We start from the raw sequence: 22,235 nt of genomic DNA on the forward strand, positions 1-22,235 counted from the left end.
CAAAACCCCCATCATGGGTAAGACTAGCGACCTGACAGATGTCAAGAAGGCCATCATTGACACCCTCAAGCAAGAGGGTAAGACCCAGAAAGAAATTTCTCAACAAATAGGCTGTTCCCAGAGTGCTGTATCAAGGCACCTCAATGGTAAGTCTGTTGGAAGGAAACAATGTGGCAGAAAACGCTGTACAACGAGAAGAGGAGACCGGACCCTGAGGAAGATTGTGGAGAAGGACCGATTCCAGACCTTGGGGAACCTGAGGAAGCAGTGGACTGAGTCTGGTGTGGAAACATCCAGAGCCACCGTGCACAGGCGTGTGCAGGAAATGGGCTACAGGTGCCGCATTCCCCAGGTAAAGCCACTTTTGAACCATAAACAGCGGCAGAGGCGCCTGACCTGGGCTACAGAGAAGCAGCACTGGACTGTTGCTAAGTGGTCCCAAGTACTTTTTTCTGATGAAAGCAAATTTTGCATGTCATTCGGAATTCAAGGTGCCAGAGTCTGGAGGAAGACTGGGGAGAAGGAAATGCCAAAATGCCTGAAGTCCAGTGTCAAGTACCCACAGTCAGTGATGGTGTGGGGTGCCATGTCAGCTGCTGGTGTTGGTCCACTGTGTTTCATCAAGGGCAGGGTCAATGCAGCTAGCTATCAGGAGATTTTGGAGCACTTCATGCTTCCATCGGCTGAAATGCTTTATGGAGATGAAGATTTCATTTTTCAGCAAGACCCAACACTCTGGATGAGCTTAAGGCCGCTATTGAAGCATCCTGGGCCTCCATAACATCTCAGCAGTGTCACAGGCTGATTGCCTCCATGCCACGCCGCATTGAAGCAGTCATTTCTGCCAAAGGATTCCCAACCAAGTATTGAGTGCATAACTGAACATTATTATTTGTTGGTTTTTTTGTTTGATATTAAAAAACACTTTTATTTGATTGGATGGGTGAAATATGCTAATTTATTGAGACAGGTTTTTTGGGTTATCAGGAGTTGTATGCCAAAATCATCAGTATTAAAACAATAAAAGACCTGACAAATTTCAGTTGGTGGATAATGAATCTATAATATATGAAAGTTTAATTGTAATCATTACATTATGGTAAATAATGAAATTTAACACTATATGCTAATTTTTTGAGAAGGACCTGTAATTCCACATGTGTTAATTCATAGTTTTGATGCCTTCAGTGTGAATGTACAATTTTCATAGTCATGAAAATACAGAAAAATCTTTAAATGAGAAGGTGTCTCCAAACTTTTGGTCTGTACTGTATATATACATACAATTTCTGTGTTCTGCACGTGTCTAAATACTGTGATTTTTCATCATTTGTAAGTTGCATCTTTCTTTTCCTTCTGGGTATTTGTACTGTAAGGTAGATGTAGCTTTTAAACTGTGTGATAAGAAAATGTGGAGCCTATGTGTGCCGTAAATGTATATTACCAGTACTGTCATCTACTATGTGAACTCTGCAAACCTGCTACATTAACCTGTAAAACAAGTGCAATGAATTCATGCTTGATCATAAATTCTTCTGATTTTTTTTCCAGTTGTTAAAACCATGGCAAGAAAATGAGAAAACATGGTTGACATGGAGCCACAGTGTTGAATTCTCTGTTACGAAAGACGTTTTATTAAAAGCCTTAAAACATGAGATCCGCGTGAAAATGTGGAGCACCAAAGACAAGGTGTCATCTAAAGCTAGGTTTGATCGACCAAAGGCTTTTAGAGTGTCAACTGTGAAAGAAGGCGAGGACTCCGAAGGTAAAAAAATTTTTTATATATATATTTTACCTGTAATATAGTTGATTGGTAATGATGAGTGAACGTGCTTGGATAAGGTGTTATCTGAACATGCTCAGGTGCTGAGTGTCTTCGGCGTGCTCGAAAACTATGTTCAAGTCCCCGCGGCTGTATGTCTCGTGGCTGTGGATGAGCTGACTTATTCAGGAGGCCATTCTCTGGCGGATTTCCATGCCCCCTTGCCCTACACTAGCAGGTAGGCCACATTCACACGTTCAGTAGTTGGTCAGTATATTACATCAGTATTTGTAAGGTAAAACCAGGAGAGGAACAATTAGAGGAAAAGTATAATAGAAACACGTCACCACCTCTGTATTTTTCACCCACTCCTGGCTTTGGCTTACAAATACTGCTGTAAAATTGAATGTGGTCTTAAACTCACAGGAAGATACTTGTCAGTTTAACTGAGCGAGACAAGATGAAGCTGGCGGGGCTCTGCCTCTTGGACTAATTGTCCTAGACAACTAGTCCCTGATCAGTCCCCAGGAGTGTACAGATAGATGACCTGTATATAATGGAGGAAGGTGCAAAATACTGATGAACAGCACTCACACACGAAGGCTAGATTCACGCTACCGTATTTTCTCTCATCTGGGAGAATTGGACCGATTATGCTAATCACACTTTGATCAGAGTGTGACCAGGGTGTGGCCAGTGTGTGACCAGGGTGTGGTCGGCATGTGACCAGGGTGTGGTCAGCGTGTGACCAGGGTGTGGTCGGCATGTGACCGGCGTGTGGTCGGCATGTGACCGGGGTGTGGTCGGCGCGTGACCGGGGTGTGGTCAGCGCGTGAACGGGGTGTGGTCAGCGTGTTACTGGGGTGTGGTCAGAGTGTGACCAGGGTGTGGTCAGAGTGAGACCAGGGTGTGGTCAGAGTGAGACCAGGGTGTGGTCAGAGTGTGACCAGGGTGTGGTCAGAGTGTGACCAGGGTGTGGTCAGAGAGAGACCAGGGTGTGGTCAGATTTTCTCCGATGAGGAGAAGATGGAAAAAAATTACTTAATTCTGTCAGTCCGTGAAAATCAGACAGCACTCAGATGTCATCTGAGTTCAGTCTAATTTTTTTTTTTTCCGTACTTATTGACTTACATGTCGAGTGCAATCTGAATTTTGGTTTAAAATCGTGCATGCTGTGATTTTTTTTCCTATGATAGTCCCTGTTCAAAGAAAAAATCTGACATGTTCACGGCCCCATAGAATGACATTGGTCCAAGTTTAATTCAATGTTTTGTTGAATTGCACTTGGGCCAAAAATACAGTTGTGTGCACGAGCCCTAGTTTTCAGAAGGCGGTGGCTGCGTAGCATTACACCTGCACATAGGTTAGGCTTCTGTGGGGTCCAGCCACGTGTACGTGGTTTGCTATGCGGATTGCTACATTGGATGCAGACTTCCACATCCAATCACAAATCACCATTTAATTTAGTGAGTTTTATATTCGGATAGGGACTGTAAGGTTAGGGGGGTCCACAGCTCCACACATGCTACAATCTCAATGACAACCGCCACCTAAAAATGGCCACTTATTTGTAAAATCAGAAGTTAGAGAAATAATGAATATCTTGTACTATAGTCTACATTAGCATTCCTCTGCTTTTCTGTGACGGACATATTGCAAGTGTGACAGTGTGCCTTTAGACGTTACGTTCTACATTTATAATAACTGTTCGTCTTATCCTGATCTTTCATGGGGCCGGGATTCTGTCCATCAGTATCTTCGTTTTATGTAATAATGTATTACGTTGTGCCTAGAGCTGACTCTGGACAGTGCAATATATAGTTATACTGTTATTTTTCTCTCTTATGGCGTCGGCTGCAGTAAAACAATTAGTATTGAATCAGAAAAATCTCTTTGAAGAGAGTCTACCCAAACAAAGTTTTACTTTTGAGAAAAGTGGGAATATAGTATGTTTGGATGACTACAATACTCAAGGTAAGTGTATTTTCTGTTACACATATCTAATTTGTACTAAGAGCTGCTCATCATCTAATCATGCTCATATTGAGTTTGTGCAGTCATTTTATTAAAATCTCCAAACCAACAAGACCTTTTTATTCTAGGCTTTTGTTAGGTAATTTTTTGCCCTGACATTTTCTACCTTTGACCTGTTCGACTCTCTTGAGCTTGCTTTCCATAGCCTGATATCATCAGATAGTAATTGTCTATGAAACAGTTATTAAGGATTTGCAGATCCTTTGCCTTTGTGCAGAATTTCTGCCAATGTTTCCCATAGTGAATCTGAAATTTTGTAAAAATGGTCTTTTCTTCTATTTCCAATATTAGTTTTGCACACTGACCAACTTTATAGGAAATCAGTCTTACACACCTGTCTTGATTCTAGAGATGAGGGTGTCGGGCCCGATTCTTTTTTTTTCTCATGCACAACCCAACACGCTCTAGAGATGTTATCCATTGGGGTGACAGGACGTCCGTCTGAGTGGTTCTAACACTACTGCAGGAATAGCTGCTGTCAAACTCTGATATTTTTTGGTCCCAGAACTGCTACATTTGCCTCCTTTGCAAACCCAGCTGTGTAAAACCAGCCTGCTTACTTTGTCAACTTTGCTATATCCCTTTGCCAGCTGTGCTGCAAACTCAGTTCTGCTTGTTCTCTTCACTCACTCAACGCTGCTACATTGCTGTGTCAGTTATGCTACATTGAGCTTCTAATGCAGACCCAGCTCTGCTACACTAGTTTCTCATTACTGGGTCAGCTCTGCTGCACCACTGTACCAGCTCCGCTGCATTGATCCTCCCATGCAGACTCTGCTCTACTGTTAGGCTCACCTGGTGAGGTGGATCCTCCAAGGTCCAGGTGTGCACACGGGCAGCAAGCAGGTGAGGCATGTGAGAAAAGGGTACCAGAAATATTTAAAGTCGTAGACAGATAGCAGAGGTCTTGAAAGTCTCAGGATTGCTGATATACTGGAAGCTGCAGGCAGACGGGTAGTTGAGGTACTGGAAGCCGCAGGCAGGTAGCTGAAGTACTGGAAGCCGCAGGCAAACAGGTAGCTGAAGTACTGGAAGCCGTAGGCAGGCAGGTAGCTGAAGTACTGGAAGCCGCAGACAGGGAACTATGCACAGACAAACTAAAAGTGTTAATATCAAGACACAGGTGTGCGTCTTGGTAGGCCAGGCCCAGGCAGATGATGACATGGGTGCACACCGGGCCATCTACAAAGCCCGATATGGAGTGAATCGCCCCCCAAGAGCCGTGGAGTACTCGGTACCGGGTCCGGCGGTTCACAGGGGGATGTCATGGTGGCTGACCCGGTCCGTGGCCCTGGGACGTCCGTGTAAAAGGGAAAGGTCTTTAATGGGATAAACTTTATGTTCGTGACGCCACCTGTGGTATTCAGTCAGGGTGACCAACGCTTGCTTAGGGGTCCGCTGGGGTGATGTTATGGCAGCTAGATGGTATACCTTCCCACAGGTGAAGTGTATCTCCAGGGCTCCCGGTGTGTAGACGGTGGATGGTGAGAGGCGCAGAGAAGAACTAGGACACAAGGTTGCAGTCTCTTTACCTTTACTGAAGACTTCAGCATCCACAGTCCAGGGCACCAGGTCACAGGGCAGGCAGCGTCCGGCCGGTTTGGAGGCAAGTCCAGAGTTCCCTTGTCCAGGTGGAAATCAGTAGCCTTCCTTTGCGCTGCGGTGGTGTAGTCCCTTACTGCCTATGGCTTCACATAAGGGTCTCACAAATGCAATGTTTCGCTCTCTCTGTCCCCCATATAAGATTGAACTAAACCTGTTTGACTGGTGACTTGAGCCTGTTTATAGCGTCTCTTAGATAACCTGGCTCTGTAGGTGTCACCGTGCCTCCTGGATGTAGGTGCGGACAGGTAACCTGCAATTAGCTGTCCTGCCAGTCTCTGAAATAAGGCGTAGAGGTCCTTGCTACCTCGGTGTTCCGGCTACCGGGATTTTGTGCCTCAGAAGGAGGCAGCCTGAGCGGGGCTGGTCCCCTTCTGGTATCCTCTCCTTTGCTTCGACTTCCTTCACGCTCGCTGCAATGCAATTCTGTCTTTCAATGTCTCTTTCTGGGAGCTGCAGCTCTGAGGGCATGCACAGCTCCTTTGACCTTCTGTCCTCCTCAGACTCTGGTCTGGAACTCCATCCAGAACTCCTGTCTGGAGCTCTGTCAGGAACTGACTCCTGTCTGGAACTGACTAACTTTACCTACAGACTACCAGTTAGGCTACTTTCACACTAGCGTCGGCCCGTCGCAGTGGGTCGGGCCGACGTTCCGACGCATCCTATGAAAACGCAGCACAACGGGGGCAGCGGATGCATTATTACAACGCATCTGCTGCCCCATTGTGAGTTGCGGGGAGGAGGGGGCGGAGTTCCGGCCGCGCATGCGCAGTCGGAAATGGCGGACACGACGCACAAAAAAACGTTGGAAGCAATGTTTTTTTGTTCCGACGGTCCGCCACAACACGACGGTTGAGACGTGTGGCAATGCATCGCTAATGTTAGTCTATGGGGAAAAACCGCATCCTGCAGACAACTTTGCAGGATGCGTTTTTTCACCAAAACGACGCATTGCGACGTGCGTCGTACGACGCTAGTGTGAAAGTAGCCTTATATAGCTATTTGGGGAGTGACCTAATAAATAGGAGCAGAAGCTCCCTCTGGTGGCCTGGAGTGTGAAATGTGTTGCATGTTTGGGATACCTGGATGCAGTTATCCTTCTTTGCCTCCAAACGTAGCATCACTCTCCCCGAGAGGAAAGTAATACCACTGTGACGACCAGGACACTGGGGCGCCCCAGAAGCACAGCAGAGTTTGATGGACTGAGGTGAGGGAAGTAATGCCCGGATCCAGGACAGGTGCATTTCATCTCCTACATCGGTTTCTCATCCCTACTTTGCTGTTGGAGCTCTGCTGCCATTGCCGGTTCAGCCATTTCAGTTGCTGTTGTTCCGGATCAGCCACAAGTGCTGCCGTTGCTTCAGCTAGATTGCCTCGCTGCACAAACACCACTTTTCCGTGCTGCATTAAGATTGCTCATCAAGCTCCTAGGACTGTGAGGAATTACTTCTCCAAGTGAGTCGGGACATTCAAGTGCTGCCAATCACAGAGATACTTTGCTCCCTTTTATAGCAACTTAAACGCCTGCACTGAGCAATATCATGAAAAGCTTTCCATCTCTTTGTTTTGTTTTTTTAAATACTTTCATTATGTGTCGTAGCTGATGGTTTCAAGAACTAGAGAAAGCACAGTAGGGGTCTCCTTCGTCCCTGCCAATATCTCTGCATTGTAGTACTCTGCTTATGATTTTGTCTAGTTTAGAAACCAACTATCCATAAACCCTATTAAGGCATATGGAGATATTTTAGAGTTAAATAAAGCAGCCCCCTTCCACCTGATATTACACTTTTTTTTTTTATTTTACCAAGACCAAAAAATTGCCATGACAATCAGCTCTCCTTCTTGAGGACCCATTCTTCCTGCGTATTATACAGACTGCACACCGATTAGTTGTAAGGATTTGTCAGAGCCGTGAAAGAGACCGAACACATCTCGAATACTTCTGCATTAGATGCATCTTCTTATTCTTCACATTAGGAAATGTAACTGCAGTTGAAAGCAAATGAATAGTAAAAACACCTAATGTTATGCTACAATGTTTTTTTTTCATTCATCTATGTGTTCAATGATGAATAATTTTTCTGCAAGATGTGACGTGACCAGCTAATATTAGTGTACATGTGAAATACCTCACTTTTCATATTTGATTGACAAGTAAAAAGTACAGCGTAATGCCCTACACCTCGCAACGCCTTACATGTAGCCTGTGGGCCGCTGGTCTGGGGAATACCCCTTGCCAGAAAAGGCATCGCTATTGATCATAGGCCACCCCCCCCCCAATCTACTAAGTCATCACAGAACTACAAGGAACTAGTCAATGTAGCCCCAAACACACTAGACTAATCACATTAGGTTCCCTTCCCTAATAGTCACAGCAGTGCCTCCCCCTATAGTGTAATCAGTGCCCCCCACTCAGTTGCACAGCATTTGCAACAAAGCATTTAATATTGACCAGCAAGCAATAAGTGATGATCATGATACCTATACAATATGTGCTTACAGGGACAGATTTTTATTTTTCCCCTGAAAACGTAAAAATTTTATTTTTATAACTCTGTGCAAAATTGAGCTAGTCCCAAACAATAATATGCTGCAGAGATAGGTGTTGTATGGTGATGAGGACCAGCATGAAGTATTTCGTCTGCTACCTGCATGAGGAAACGCTCCACGATCTGCACATAGATTACCGCGTGTGCCCGGCGGATGCCCTGTATCGGTTGTGTAGAGGAACGTTACGACATCAGTGCTCGCGCTCACCCAGTGTTATTTGGCCAGTAAGTCTCCTGCAGCTTGTGATGAGCTTTTATGTTTGTTTGCTATTACGGCGCCACTTTCTGTAAGAAATCACGTGCTGCTAATGTAGTGAGTAAAGCTACAAAAAAATTAAGGAAACTCTTGCACATCTCAGAAAAATGTCAAGTCAATTAAATTCAGGGATAACAATCCGTCCAATTAGGAAGCATAAACAATTGTGAATCAGTGTCACCCGCCTTGGTGCAAATGAAGGTGACAAAAAGGAGCACTACAGTGGTACAGCAAGGTTATGTGCACATGTTGCAGATTTGGTGCGTTTTTTCTGCCCGGATTTGTGACAAAACCTGAAGCCAGCAAAGTGGATGAGAAACCTGACGTGCCATGCACACGTTGAATATTTGTGACTTGAAGATTTGGTGCAGAAAATAATCTGCTGCATGTGAATTCTTGCCCTGTATTTTTCATCATTGACTTCACTCAAATCAATAAAAAATGCACCAGAAAGTGCATTTTTTCCTGCCAAGAGATGCAGAAATGGTGCACAAATTATACTCAACGGGTGCACATACACTTAGGGTATGTGCACACGTTGCGGATTTTGCTGCGGATCCGCAGCGGATTTGCAGCAGTTTTCCATGCGGTTTACAGTACCATGTAAACCTATGGAAAACCAAATCCGCAGTGCACATGTTGCGGAAAATTCCACATGGAAACGTTGCGGTTTATTTTCTGCAGCATGTCAATTCTTTGTGCGGACTCTGCAGCATTTTATACCTGTTCCATAATTGGAATTCGCAGGTGTAAAAACGCAGGTGAAATCTGCACAAAATCCGCATTAATTCCGCTGGGAATCCGCAGGTAAAACGCGGGTAAATCCGCAATGGAATCCGCAACGTCTGCTTATACCCTTAGACATCTCCATAAAGGAAATGGTTGTGCAGGTGGTGACTACCGACAATTACCCTATCACACTATACTCCTACAGTTGGTTTTTAAGTTCACATAAGGATTTATGTGAAATGATTAAGTATATAGCAAGGATAACGTGAGAACAGTCTATATCACTTGCATAATGATCATAAAATTATTGAAATACAATCAATAAGTAAAGTTAAATACTCATGCAATCCTCAATGCTATCTATATATATAATTGTCTAAGGGGTACTTCCGTCTTTCTGTCGGCAAATTCCGTCACGGAAATCCCGCGTCGCTGATTGGTCTCGCCAGCTGCCTGTCATGGCTGCCGTGACCAATGAGCGATGGGCACAGTCCGATTAGTCCCTCCCCTGCAGTCAGTGCCCGGCGCCCGCTCCATACTCCCCTTCACTCACCACTCACACAGGGTTAATGCCAGCGGTAATGTACCGCGCTATGCCGCGGGTAACATTACCGCTGCTATTAACCCTGTGTGTCCCCAACATTTTACTATTGTTGCTGCCTATGCAGCGTCAATAGTAAAAAGATCTAATGTTAAAAATAATTTAAAAAAAACAAAAAACCTGCTATACTCACCCTCCGACGATGCGCTCGCGGGCTAACGCCATCTTCCGTTTCCAGAGATGCTTTGCAAAATTACCCAGAAGACTTAGCGGTCTCGCGAGACCGCTAAGTCATCTGGGTGATTTCGCAATGCATCCTGGGAACGGAAGATGGCGGCAGCCGCGCGCATAGGGACAGCTTCGCTGGATCCCAAGGGGTGAGTATATAACTATTTTTTGTTTTAATTATCTTTTTTTTAACACGGATATGTGCCCACACTGCTATATATTATGTGGGCAGTGTTATATACTGTGTGGCTGCTATATACTACGTGGCAGGTGTTATATACCACGTGGGCAGTGTTATATACCGCGTGGGCAGTGTTATATACCGCGTGGGCTGCGTTATATACCACGTGGCTGCTATATACTACGTGGCCAGTGTTAGATACTATGTGGGCTGTGTTATGTACTGCGTGGCCTGTGCTATATATTACGTGGCCACTGTTATATACTGCATGGCCTGTGTTATATACTACGTCGCCTGTATTATATACTGCATGGCTGCTATATACTGTACTGCGTGGGCTGTGTTATATACTATTTGGGCTGTGTTATATACTGTGTGGCCACTGTTCTATATTGCGTGGCCTGTATTAATGCATCGGGTATTCTACAATATGTATGTATGTATGTATATAGCAGCCACATAGTATATAGCACAGGCCACGTAGTATTTGTCTGCTATATACTACATGGCTTCTATATACTACGTGGCCTGTGCTATATACTATGTGGCTGCTATATACATACATACATACATACATACATATTCTAGAAAACCCGATGCGTTAGAATCGGGCCACCATCTAGTACTTTAGAATCATCAAAGTGGTCACATAACATCATGTACAGGTATAGTGCAAAGGTAAAATGTACCTATATATAATCAAAGTCTAAATTTAACCTACAGTTAAGTCCATATACATTTTTAGACAGAGACAACATTTTTCTAATTTTGGTTATAGACATTACCACAATGAATTTTAAGGGGTTGTCAAGGACTATTATATTTTTTTATTATGGGCCTTAAAACGAACAGGCAGGTAGTTGCTAACAAGAGGCTCAGAGCGGCCACTGACTGCTCCTAACAGCGATTTAGCTGCTCCATGTCAACAGAGCAGCTCTTCTTCTTTCATTCTACTCTGTCGACACAGCGTGACTGCCGGCGTCATGCTGATTGACATCTGGCTTGCCACAGTTAGACAGCAGGGAGCCGGCTGTCAATCAGCATGACATCGGCAGTCAATCGCCATTAACAAAGCAGAAGAAAGAAGAGCCGCTATGTTGACGCAACTTCACAAGAAGACTCGGAATAGCTTGCAGGAGCGGTCTTAGACTGCTCTGTGCTGGCAGAGATCAGCGCCGGGCACAACAGGTGGGCAGTCAGCAACTACCTGCCTGTTAGTTCTTAGGCCCATAGTAAAAAAAAATATATATAACCCCCTTACGTTGAATTAGTTTAAAATTTCAAAATTCTTGTAAAAATTCTTGTAAAAATAATTTGTTAAAAAACCCTAATAATGAAGGGATTTCTGATTTTATTGTATATTGCTCATTGTCTATGTTACCGGCCACCACTTCAGTATACCAGCGGTTACCTGTTCCCTATGGAGCGTAGGACCTGCGTGACCGCGACGTCAGTATATCCATATTTTTTATTTTTATTCTTTATTTTTTACATGAATATGGATCCCAGGGCCTGAAGGAGAGTCTCCTCTCCTTCAGACCCTGGGAACCATCCAGGATCGCTCCCTGCACACGCCGTACCCGGCGTATAAGACGACCCCCGACTTTTGAGACGATTTTCAGGGGTTAAAAAGTCGCCTTATACGCCGGAAAATACGGTAAGTACTGTGTTATGTTCACACACTATTGCTATTTATTTATTTACTGCAGGGTGTTTTCTCACTTTGTTTTTTTATCTTAGGTATTTTCTTTTTTATAAACATGGCTACAGCAAGAAAAGTTCAACTGGTGAAAAGCTATACTAATCGCACCCCTCCAGTAGAACAAGCCCCCAAACATTCCTTTTAAAGGGAATCTGTCAGCAGGTTTTTGCTCTTTAATCTGAGAGCAGCTCAGTATTCCAGGGATGTGTCACTTGCTCATCAGCTTGCTGTAGTTTCAATATAATCAGTATTATATCAGCAGTATAGCATGTCTGCATGAACATCAGAGAAAACAGGGATTTTATCAAAACTGCACCAATCAGCTCAGTGAGTGTCACATCGCTGGCATCAGGGTCTCAGCCCCTACGTCATGCTGCTTTCAGATTTCAAGGCAAAAACTTGCTGACAGATTCCTTTTAAGGATTTACAGTGCTGACTAATGTCATTTTGGCGGCTCCTGAGAAAACCATAGTACAGAAAAGTGATTCAAGCTTGCACCAAGTGACAGACACACTGCTCTTGTTGATAAATCTGTCCATGCATTGCGTGTGATAATTCATGGGGCCAATTAATATACTTACTAAAGTTCCCCAAACTTACAGTAGACAAACCTGACTATACTTGTCGGTCTTGGAAAAACTGATTTATGACTCCATAATAAAGTAATTTCCTTGAATTTCAAGTTATAATCAGGTTGTAAAGCTGAAGATACAGAAAATGCCATGACCAACACATGTAAGATAAGAGAATATTCAAACATCATTTTAATACCATTTTCCTTATCTCTGCCACGCCAGCATATTTTTCTGCAATGCATTTTAGAGACAAGTCAAAAGAAGCAGCAGAATCTATAAACCCCACACATTTCTTTCATGATGGCCGAGAACAGGCTTTGAATATGCTGACCTTCTCAGTACATTTATCCTCCTGGTCTGGATAATGAAGCCTTCATTGTCATAAGCGTTCTAACAACAAGGTTATGCAATGAGTCAAAATGCCATACATAACATAAGCGCTATGATTCCCTCTCTCACGAGCCGTGATTACTAGTTTATTTTTAAAGAAATATCATAAAATAATATAAACGTTTTCAAGTCTTGCAGCTACTATGAGGCTCCTTGGAGTGAGAGTCTCACTCCTTTAAGTCCAATTCCCCTTGCTGTAGGGTGGGATGTACAGTGGGGGAAAAAAAGCATTTAGTCAGCCACCAATTGTGCAAGTTCTCCCACTTAAAAAGATGAGAGAGGCCTGTAATTGACATCATAGGTAGACCACAACTATGAGAGTCAAAATGAGAAATCAAATCCAGAAAATGATCTCGTCTGATTTGGCAAGATTTATTTTGCCAATTATGGTGAAAAATAAGTATTTGGTCATTAACAAAAGTTAATCTCAATATTTTGTTATATATCCTTTGTTGGCAATGACAGAGGTCAAACGTTTTCTGTAAGTCGTCACACGGTTGGCACACACTGTTGGTGGTATGTTGGCCCATTCCTCCATGCAGATCTCCTCTAGAGCAGTGATAGTAATGGACATTACTCTGTACTCCTCCTTCTAGACCTGTGCTCTGCTTTCGACTTGTTGACCACTGCCTCCTACTACAGATCCTCTCCTCCTTTGGTATCAAAGACCTCGCCCTATCCTGGATCTCCTCGTACCTTTCCAACCGCACATTTAGCGTCTCCCACTACCTCTTCATCCCACCCTCTCTCTGTTGGAGTCCCCAAAGGCTCTGTTCTAGGACCCCTACTCTTCTCCATCTATACACTTGACTTGGGACAACTCATAAAGTCCCATAGATTCCAGTACCACCTCTATGCTGATGACACTCAGATCTACCTCTCTGGCCCAGACGTCACCGCTCTGCTATCCAGAATCCCTGAGTGTCTATCAGCCATATCCTCCTTCTTCTCCTCTCGCTTCGTCAAACTCAATGTGGACAAATCTGAACTAATTATCTTTCCTCCATCTCATAGATCTTCCTTACCTGACCTAGCTAGCGCAATCAATGACATCATGCTTTCCTCCGTACCGGAAGTCCGCTGCCTCGGAGTAACTTTCGACTCTGCCCTGTCCTTCAAACCGCACATCCAAGCTCTTTCCACCAGGGCTGTGGAGTCGGTAATCCACAGTTGCGACTCCGACTCCTGGATTTTATCAGGTTCCAACTCCGGCTTCGACTCCGACTCCTTCATAAATGGCCAATTCGTAACAATAAATTTACTGTTGTCAAATATTAACATCGTGCTTATTCAGTTTCTCACCATCTTATAAGTAATCAGACCACTTAGAGCAAAAACTATATTTATTAGAATACAATTAGAATATAGCAAATAACTTTTATAAACTTTTATAAACTCTTGTAAGTAAATATGCAATAAACACTGTTATGCAGTTAATAAGAAGAAATCTATAAATTTGTCCTCAGAAAAAGTATTGCCTCTGTCAGATCCTCCTTCATGGATGCCCTCAAATCTGATCTAATTATTTTGAGAGCAGAGAACAACCTCTCTACACTAACTTGGGTTGGTGGCAAAGCAGTAACCACTTGGGCAACATCTCTGACAATGTCAGGATACAGGGGAATCGCTTGTTGTACTGTTATTTTTGATGAACGGTGAAATTTCCCAATTTCTTTTAGTGCACATGAAAAATTCTGACGAAATGTACTGGCTGTGTTCTTTGATGGGGATGACTCTTCTATGCGGGAACGCTTTGTACGGTCCTTGTGATCCAAATATTTTTTCGAAATTAAATTCTTCATCAGTTGATGAGGGTGAAGATGTGGCAGGACGACCAAATTCTTCTTGTTCCTCCTGACTGTTCTGCAACCCTTTCATCCTTACTGCAATTTCAAACAGAGCTTCTTTTCCTTTAGTTAGCTGTTGGTCATCTAGAAGAATCTGATGCATTGGGTCTACATAAACAGCTGCCAAAAGAATTTTATTTTGTAATAGTAGCTCCTCTCTCCGTTTCATTGATGTAGCAATGCCACTTGCAATTAACCCTCCTCTTTGGGACAGGCGAAACATCAGGTTCTTCCACTCCTTTAAGAAAATACCTGGAGTTAAGTCCTCTGCTTGTAATTTTTTAGTCACTGTAAATGGGTGCTCTAGCAATTTTTCCAGCTCAGTCATCTGATTCCACTGACTTTCATTTAGCGTCAGTTGAGGGTTAGCCATGTCTACAAGAAAGGTTTTCAGTTCAATCAAGCGCTGAATCATTAAGTAAGTACTGCCCCATCGTGTGGCTTGATCAATAATTGCCCCATTTCCAGCACGTCTCTTCAAAATTGAGTCAACTTTAGGGGTTCTGGCAACAGTAGCCAATTTTCTCACCTTGCCAATCAGTGCAGCAGCATGTCTTTCTTGCAGACTGACTCTTATAGCCAGCTGTAGCGTATGCACAACACAGCGCATGTGATGAATGAAAGAACGTATTGACACAGTTTCAACAAGATCATCTAAACTATCATGTTGCTGTTCATCTGAAGCAACTTCAGTTTGCTCCTCAGTTACAATACTGTGTTCCTCTGTTTCAAACATTTCTGTGTCTGTGGACCCAGAATGTTCTTCTAGCTGCTGGTCACCATCATTACTCTCATTCATTAGCTTAATAGTACTTATCATATTTGAAGTATTGTCCGTTACGACAGAAAGAACTTGCTCTTTTTTAAGTTCATAGTCTTGCAGAACCTTTTCCACCAAGACCTGGAGAAACTCACTGGTGTGATGAGCTTTGGTGTCTTTTACTGCCAATGTCTTGGTAACTATTTCATTTTTGTCACAAATAAATCGGACATTGATGGCAAAATAGTTCACTCTGTGACGTGTGCAGGCATCCATTTTAAGAAACAGAATGTTAGGAGTCGAGTTTCCTCTGCTGCACAGGGGGAATCTCGATCCGTCTCCGCTGCGGTCTCCCATTCCCCTCCAGCCGCAGTGGAGTCTGCTCAGCAGGGACGTCGATCCCAGCGTCTCGCTCAGTCTGACTCTGTGAGAAGAGTTATTGCTGCTTCTCCAGCTTCTGCCTTTGAAGCCTATTCTGGTCAGCAGCGAGCGGACTTCTCTGGGACTAAGTCCTTATCTGCACACACTGAGCATGCCCAGGGCAAGATCTCCCGTTGGAGATCGAGGGTCATGTGCTCAGGCTCTGCGGCACATTCCATTGGTCCTCTTGGCAGGTCCTAGAAGGGCAAAAGTTCTGTAGCCATTTCCTGTGCTGCAGCTATATAAACTGCGCATGACCGCACGGCCATGCGCTAGTATTGTCTTACAATTGATATGTGTGTATGTGTGAGTGCAAGTCGTTCTTGGTTACCCCTTCCCTATTGAATGTCTGTTCGCGGAAGGTGTACGGTTGCTATCTAGCGCCCGACTTAGCCTACTACACTAAACACACATCACAGCGTCCTGTAGCTGTGCCTGCCAGTACGGCGCCGTGCGCCTGCCTTGCGCTTTCCATACCCAAGTCTGGGTGGTTAGTGGCGTCCGTTAGTGCGGCATCGCTCGCGCACTTGTGCGCTTATATTTCTGAAGGTTCTCTACACACCCAGTTGCGGTGTTGTGCCAGCAAGGGCCTAATCGGGCTTCAATCCCTTCTGGGGTTAAGTCCGCTGGCCACTTGCTCGCTCTCTAGTGCGGTATTGCGGTCCTGTGAATTAACAGGATCGCTTTCCTCACGCTGGGTGAGGTTTAACCCACGCGTGTTTACTTTAGTGTACCGCTATAGAGTCTGCAAATTGCTAGCAGCAGGTTCTCACCTGCACGGTGGACCCCGGACTGCGAACGCATCTTCGTCACCTGTCTTGGTGCGTTCCGCCAGTCCTAACATAATACTAGCGCCAGGGTCTGGCTAGTAAATGGCAGACGGTCAGCGTCTACAGCAGTACATCCAGCAGCTGGAGGGTAGGTTGGCGGCTCTCGAGCGCACAACCTCAGCTGTGGACGTTACTGCTGTCGCTGTTCAGGCTGCAAGTGCAGCTGCAGCCAGTTTGTCCGCTGCCACCCCTGCTCCGACCTTATCCCGTCTCCCGCTTCCAGACAAGTTTGCTGGTGACAGTAAGCCATGTCGGGGATTCGTGAGCCAGTGCTCCATACATCTCGAGCTGCTGGCTGCACGTTTTCCTACGGAACGGGCGAAAGTGGGATTCATTATATCTCTCTTGTCGGGCAGGGCGTTGGAGTGGGCAACGCCGCTTTGGGAACGTGGTGATCGTGTGGTGCAGAGTGCTCCTATCTTCCTGGACGCTCTGAGGCAGGTCTTTCTGGGACCTCGTGTCACCCACGATACCGCGCTCCAATTGTTGGCAATTACTCAGGCTTCGTCCATGGTCAGCCAGTTTGCCATCCTATTCCGGACTCTAGCTTCTGAGCTGGAATGGCCGGATAAAGTCCTTATTCCGGTGTTCTGGAAAGGACTGGCAGATCATGTGAAGGACGCCTTGGCCACCAGGGAGATTCCCGCCACACTGGAGGAGCTTATTACTATAGCTACCCGCATCGATCTCCGTTTTAACGAGCGGAGGTTGGAGCGGACCCAGTGTAGGCAGAGGTTTCGGCTGGCTCCCATCTTTGCCAAACCTCTAGAATCTCCTGTTATGGCGTCCGACTCCCATGAGGCCATGGAGGTTTCTCGAGCGGGATCTAGGTCTCAGACCGCTCGAGTACCTGTGCTATGTAAAAATTGCCAGCAACCGGGACATTTCGCTAATAAATGTCCACGGCGGTCGGGAAAACGATCGCGTCTAGTGTCCATTGGAGGAGGTTCACTGGACACCGCGGCATTTTCCTCAAAATTGTCCTTTAAAGGGACAATCCTGTTAGGCACATCCACTCTTACAGTAGAGCTTTGTGTGGATTCAGGAGCAGAGGGAAATTTTATGTCTTCTGCTTTTGCTCAGCGCCACGCAATACCTCTGGCTATGCTAGCCAAACCAGTAACCGTGAGAGTGGTGAATGGGTCGACACTTCCATTACAGATCACACATCAGACTGTCCCTTTCACGTTAGCCATGTCCCCATCCCACCAGGAGACTATTTCCCTTCTTGTCCTTCCCGAGGGAATGGATGAGATTCTGCTGGGAATGCCCTGGCTTCGTTTCCACTCCCCACATATTGAGTGGACCTCTGGGAGGATATTGGGTTGGAGTGAATCCTGTAAGGGCAGATGTGTGAAAGAGTGCGTTCAGGTTTCCACCACTGAGATACCCGCAGATCTCTCTACTCTCCCCAAACACTATTGGTCTTATGCAGACGTCTTTTCCAAAAAAGCCGCGGAGACCCTTCCGCCTCACCGTCCCTATGACTGTCCTATAGATCTCTTGCCTGGAGCAGAACCTCCTCGGGGACGTGTCTATCCCCTCTCTCTCCCGGAAACGGAGGCTATGTCCCAATACATCCAGGAGAATTTGGCAAGAGGATTTATTAGGAAGTCAGTGTCACCAGCTGGGGCAGGGTTCTTCTTCGTACAGAAGAAGAATGGAGAGTTGCGTCCTTGCATAGACTACAGGGGTCTTAACGCCATCACCGTTAAAAATAAGTACCCGCTGCCCCTGATTTCTGAGCTTTTTGATAGGCTACGGGGAGCTAAGGTATTTACCAAATTAGACCTGCGGGGAGCTTATAACCTGATTCGCATTCGTGAGGGGGACGAATGGAAGACGGCGTTTAACACCAGAGATGGGCATTATGAGTATCTGGTGATGCCCTTCGGGCTCTGTAATGCCCCAGCCGTTTTCCAAGACTTTGTCAACGACATCTTCCGGGATATGCTTTCCACCTCGGTCGTAGTCTATCTGGATGATATTCTCATCTTCTCTCCAGATATTGACTCCCACCGGAGAGATGTTGGCAGAGTCTTCGACCTCTTACGGGCAAACTCTCTTTACGCAAAGTTGGAGAAGTGTGTGTTTGAGCAGGAGTCTTTACCTTTCTTGGGCTATATCATCTCTGCCCAAGGATTGGCTATGGATCCTGCCAAACTACAGGCTGTGATGGACTGGCAAGAACCCCATTCACTTAAAGCGGTGCAGCGCTTTATGGGGTTCATTAATTATTACCGCCAGTTCATCCCCCATTTCTCAACTTTGGTAGCTCCCTTGGTAGCCCTCACCAAGAAGGGAGCAAATCCCAAAGTGTGGTCTGAAGAGGTCTCCAGGGCCTTTTCTTCTACTAAGTCTCATTTTGCTAGCGCTCCCATCCTACATCGTCCCGATGTCGATAAGCCGTTTATAATGGAGGTGGATGCCTCTTCCGTTGGTGCTGGAGCAGTCCTCTTCCAGAAGGATGCTCAAGGTCGGAAGCATCCGTGCTTTTTCTTCTCCAAGACCTTCACACCAGCGGAGAGGAATTATTCCATCGGGGACAGGGAGTTGCTAGCGATGAAATTGGCTTTCTCTGAGTGGAGACATCTCTTGGAGGGGGCTCGTTTTCCCTTTCAAGTATTTACAGACCATAAAAATTTGCTATATTTGCAAACAGCCCAGAGGCTAAATTCTCGCCAGGCCAGATGGTCCTTATTTTTCTCCCGATTCCACTTCACCCTCCATTATGTCGCTGGGGAGAAGAACATTCGAGCTGATGCTCTTTCTCGCTCTGTTGTGTCATCTGAGGAGGAGGAAGGAGAGCCTCGGCTTATTGTTCCTTCTGAGAGCTTGAGAACCGTGGCTCCGGTGTCGCTTGAGTCTGTGCCTCCAGGCAAGACTTTTGTGCCCATAAATTTGCGACCGGAGGTTCTCTCTTGGGCTCATTCCTCCAGGGTGGGTGGACACTTTGGGACTAAAAGGACATCTGAGCTGCTGGCGAGGACGTACTGGTGGCCGCATATGCTGCGAGATGTCAGGGATTACGTTCTGGCGTGTGTCTCATGCGCCAAAAATAAGTCTCCTCGACAACGGCCGTCTGGGTTACTCTATCCCTTGCCGGTGGCAGACAGGCCCTGGGAGATGGTCGGGATGGACTTTGTAGTGGGTTTGCCCAAGTCTCGCGGCTGTACCGTCATTTGGGTAATTACCGATCATTTCTCGAAAATGGTGCACTTGGTGCCGCTCCCACGGTTACCTTCTGCACGGGCCTTGGCAGCGTTGTTCATAAGACACATCTTCCGCCTACACGGCATGCCAGACAAAATTGTCAGTGACCGGGGTCCCCAGTTTGCGTCTCGGTTCTGGAGAGAGCTTTGTCGTCTTCTCAGCATTGAGTTAAATCTCTCTTCCGCATATCATCCCGAGACGAATGGGTTGGTAGAGAGGGCCAATCAGACTCTGGTCACATATCTGCGACATTTTGTTTCTGCCAGGCAGGATGACTGGGCATCTTTATTACCATGGGCAGAGTTCGCCCTTAATAACGCTGTAGCCGATTCCACCGGTCAGACTCCTTTCCTCCTTAATTACGGCCAGCATCCGCGGGTTCCTGTGCCTATGCCCGTGTCCTCTGCTGACTCCAGGGTGGCAGACTGGGCAGTGGAGGCACGGGACATTTGGGACCGCACTCAGGATGCCATTCGGGCCTCGAAGGAGAGAATGAGGTCCTCCGCCGATGCACATCGGCGCCCTGCCCCGGCCTTTGCTCCTGGCGACTTGGTGTGGCTCTCCGCCCGTAACATCAGGCTGCGAGTTGAGTCCACTAAGTTTGCTCCTCGCTACTTGGGCCCATTCAAGGTCCTCGAGCAGGTTAATCCCGTGGTCTACCGCCTGGCTCTTCCTCCACTCTTGGGTATCACCGACACCTTTCATGTGTCCCTCTTGAAACCCGTATACATGTCCCGGTTTTCCGAGTCATCTGCCGGGACATCGGGTTCGTCTACGGACGATTACGAGGTGAACGCTATTTTGGGGTGCAAGGTGGTACGCGGCAAAAAGTTTTATTTGGTGGATTGGAAGGGTTATGGTCCAGAGGACAGGTCTTGGGAGCCTGCTGAAAACATTCGGGCCCCACAGCTCATTGCTGCCTTCGAGCGTAGCGAGGCCCAAGGAGGGGGGGGCCCTAGGAGGGGGGGTAATGTTAGGAGTCGAGTTTCCTCTGCTGCACAGGGGGAATCTCGATCCGTCTCCGCTGCGGTCTCCCATTCCCCTCCAGCCGCAGTGGAGTCTGCTCAGCAGGGACGTCGATCCCAGCGTCTCGCTCAGTCTGACTCTGTGAGAAGAGTTATTGCTGCTTCTCCAGCTTCTGCCTTTGAAGCCTATTCTGGTCAGCAGCGAGCGGACTTCTCTGGGACTAAGTCCTTATCTGCACACACTGAGCATGCCCAGGGCAAGATCTCCCGTTGGAGATCGAGGGTCATGTGCTCAGGCTCTGCGGCACATTCCATTGGTCCTCTTGGCAGGTCCTAGAAGGGCAAAAGTTCTGTAGCCATTTCCTGTGCTGCAGCTATATAAACTGCGCATGACCGCACGGCCATGCGCTAGTATTGTCTTACAATTGATATGTGTGTATGTGTGAGTGCAAGTCGTTCTTGGTTACCCCTTCCCTATTGAATGTCTGTTCGCGGAAGGTGTACGGTTGCTATCTAGCGCCCGACTTAGCCTACTACACTAAACACACATCACAGCGTCCTGTAGCTGTGCCTGCCAGTACGGCGCCGTGCGCCTGCCTTGCGCTTTCCATACCCAAGTCTGGGTGGTTAGTGGCGTCCGTTAGTGCGGCATCGCTCGCGCACTTGTGCGCTTATATTTCTGAAGGTTCTCTACACACCCAGTTGCGGTGTTGTGCCAGCAAGGGCCTAATCGGGCTTCAATCCCTTCTGGGGTTAAGTCCGCTGGCCACTTGCTCGCTCTCTAGTGCGGTATTGCGGTCCTGTGAATTAACAGGATCGCTTTCCTCACGCTGGGTGAGGTTTAACCCACGCGTGTTTACTTTAGTGTACCGCTATAGAGTCTGCAAATTGCTAGCAGCAGGTTCTCACCTGCACGGTGGACCCCGGACTGCGAACGCATCTTCGTCACCTGTCTTGGTGCGTTCCGCCAGTCCTAACACAGAAAGTGTCCCTTGAGAGTTTTTTAAGTTCTTCCTTTTGTTTAAAAGAATCTTCGATTACTAATTTTCTAATACTCTCTCTCTCCAGAGAAACACCAAGCTTGCGGGCCATTTTCCCATTCAGACACATAAAAGCTGGTCGTGAAAATAATGAAATAGCCAGACTATCCTTTACAACAAGCTCTATGATCTGTTTTTTAAATGTATCTACTGTCATTGTCACAGTAACTTTGTCACTGACAAAATATCTTGCAACTGATGGCTGCAAAGTTCTCTGCTCCTTTGTTTGGCTGGAAGAGCTGGGCACTGGTTCATTGGTTTGGATGCAGTCTTTCTCATCCACTGCTTTCAGTACTTCTGGATGAAAGCGCTGTAAATGTCTCTTTAGATTAGAAGCTCTGGTAGGAGCATTTTTATCTTTGCCTGAATATGCACTGATCTTGGCTTCACAGCATTTGTTTTCGTCTGTATCATTTGTCATGGTGAAATGTTCAAATACAGCTGATTTAATGTGATGCTTCTTTGACATTCTCAGGTTTTTAATTCTGCATTCACAATCTAAATGACAATTGTTTTTCCTAAAATTATTGCCAGGTCGTACAACTGATATAGTGGTCAGTAATACTGTTATTCCTCATGTACTCACAGTTAACTGATGCAAAGTTTGTTGA

At 46.1% G+C, this 22,235-nt stretch overlaps 1 protein-coding gene across 1 annotated transcript in view; it reads left to right on the forward strand.

Annotated features, from left to right (window-relative positions):
* CFAP92 (cilia and flagella associated protein 92 (putative)) overlaps positions 1–22,235 on the forward strand; it is a 144,032-nt gene that overhangs the window by 20,742 nt on the left and 101,055 nt on the right. Inside the window, exons 4-5 of the mRNA XM_069737595.1 lie at positions 1,552–1,765; positions 3,623–3,736. Of these exons, the coding sequence (XP_069593696.1) occupies positions 1,552–1,765; positions 3,623–3,736 (328 nt within the window). The remainder of the gene's footprint in view (positions 1–1,551; positions 1,766–3,622; positions 3,737–22,235) is intronic.

Source organism: Ranitomeya imitator, chromosome 8, assembly GCF_032444005.1.
Source record: "Ranitomeya imitator isolate aRanImi1 chromosome 8, aRanImi1.pri, whole genome shotgun sequence".
NCBI lineage: Eukaryota > Metazoa > Chordata > Amphibia > Anura > Dendrobatidae > Ranitomeya > Ranitomeya imitator.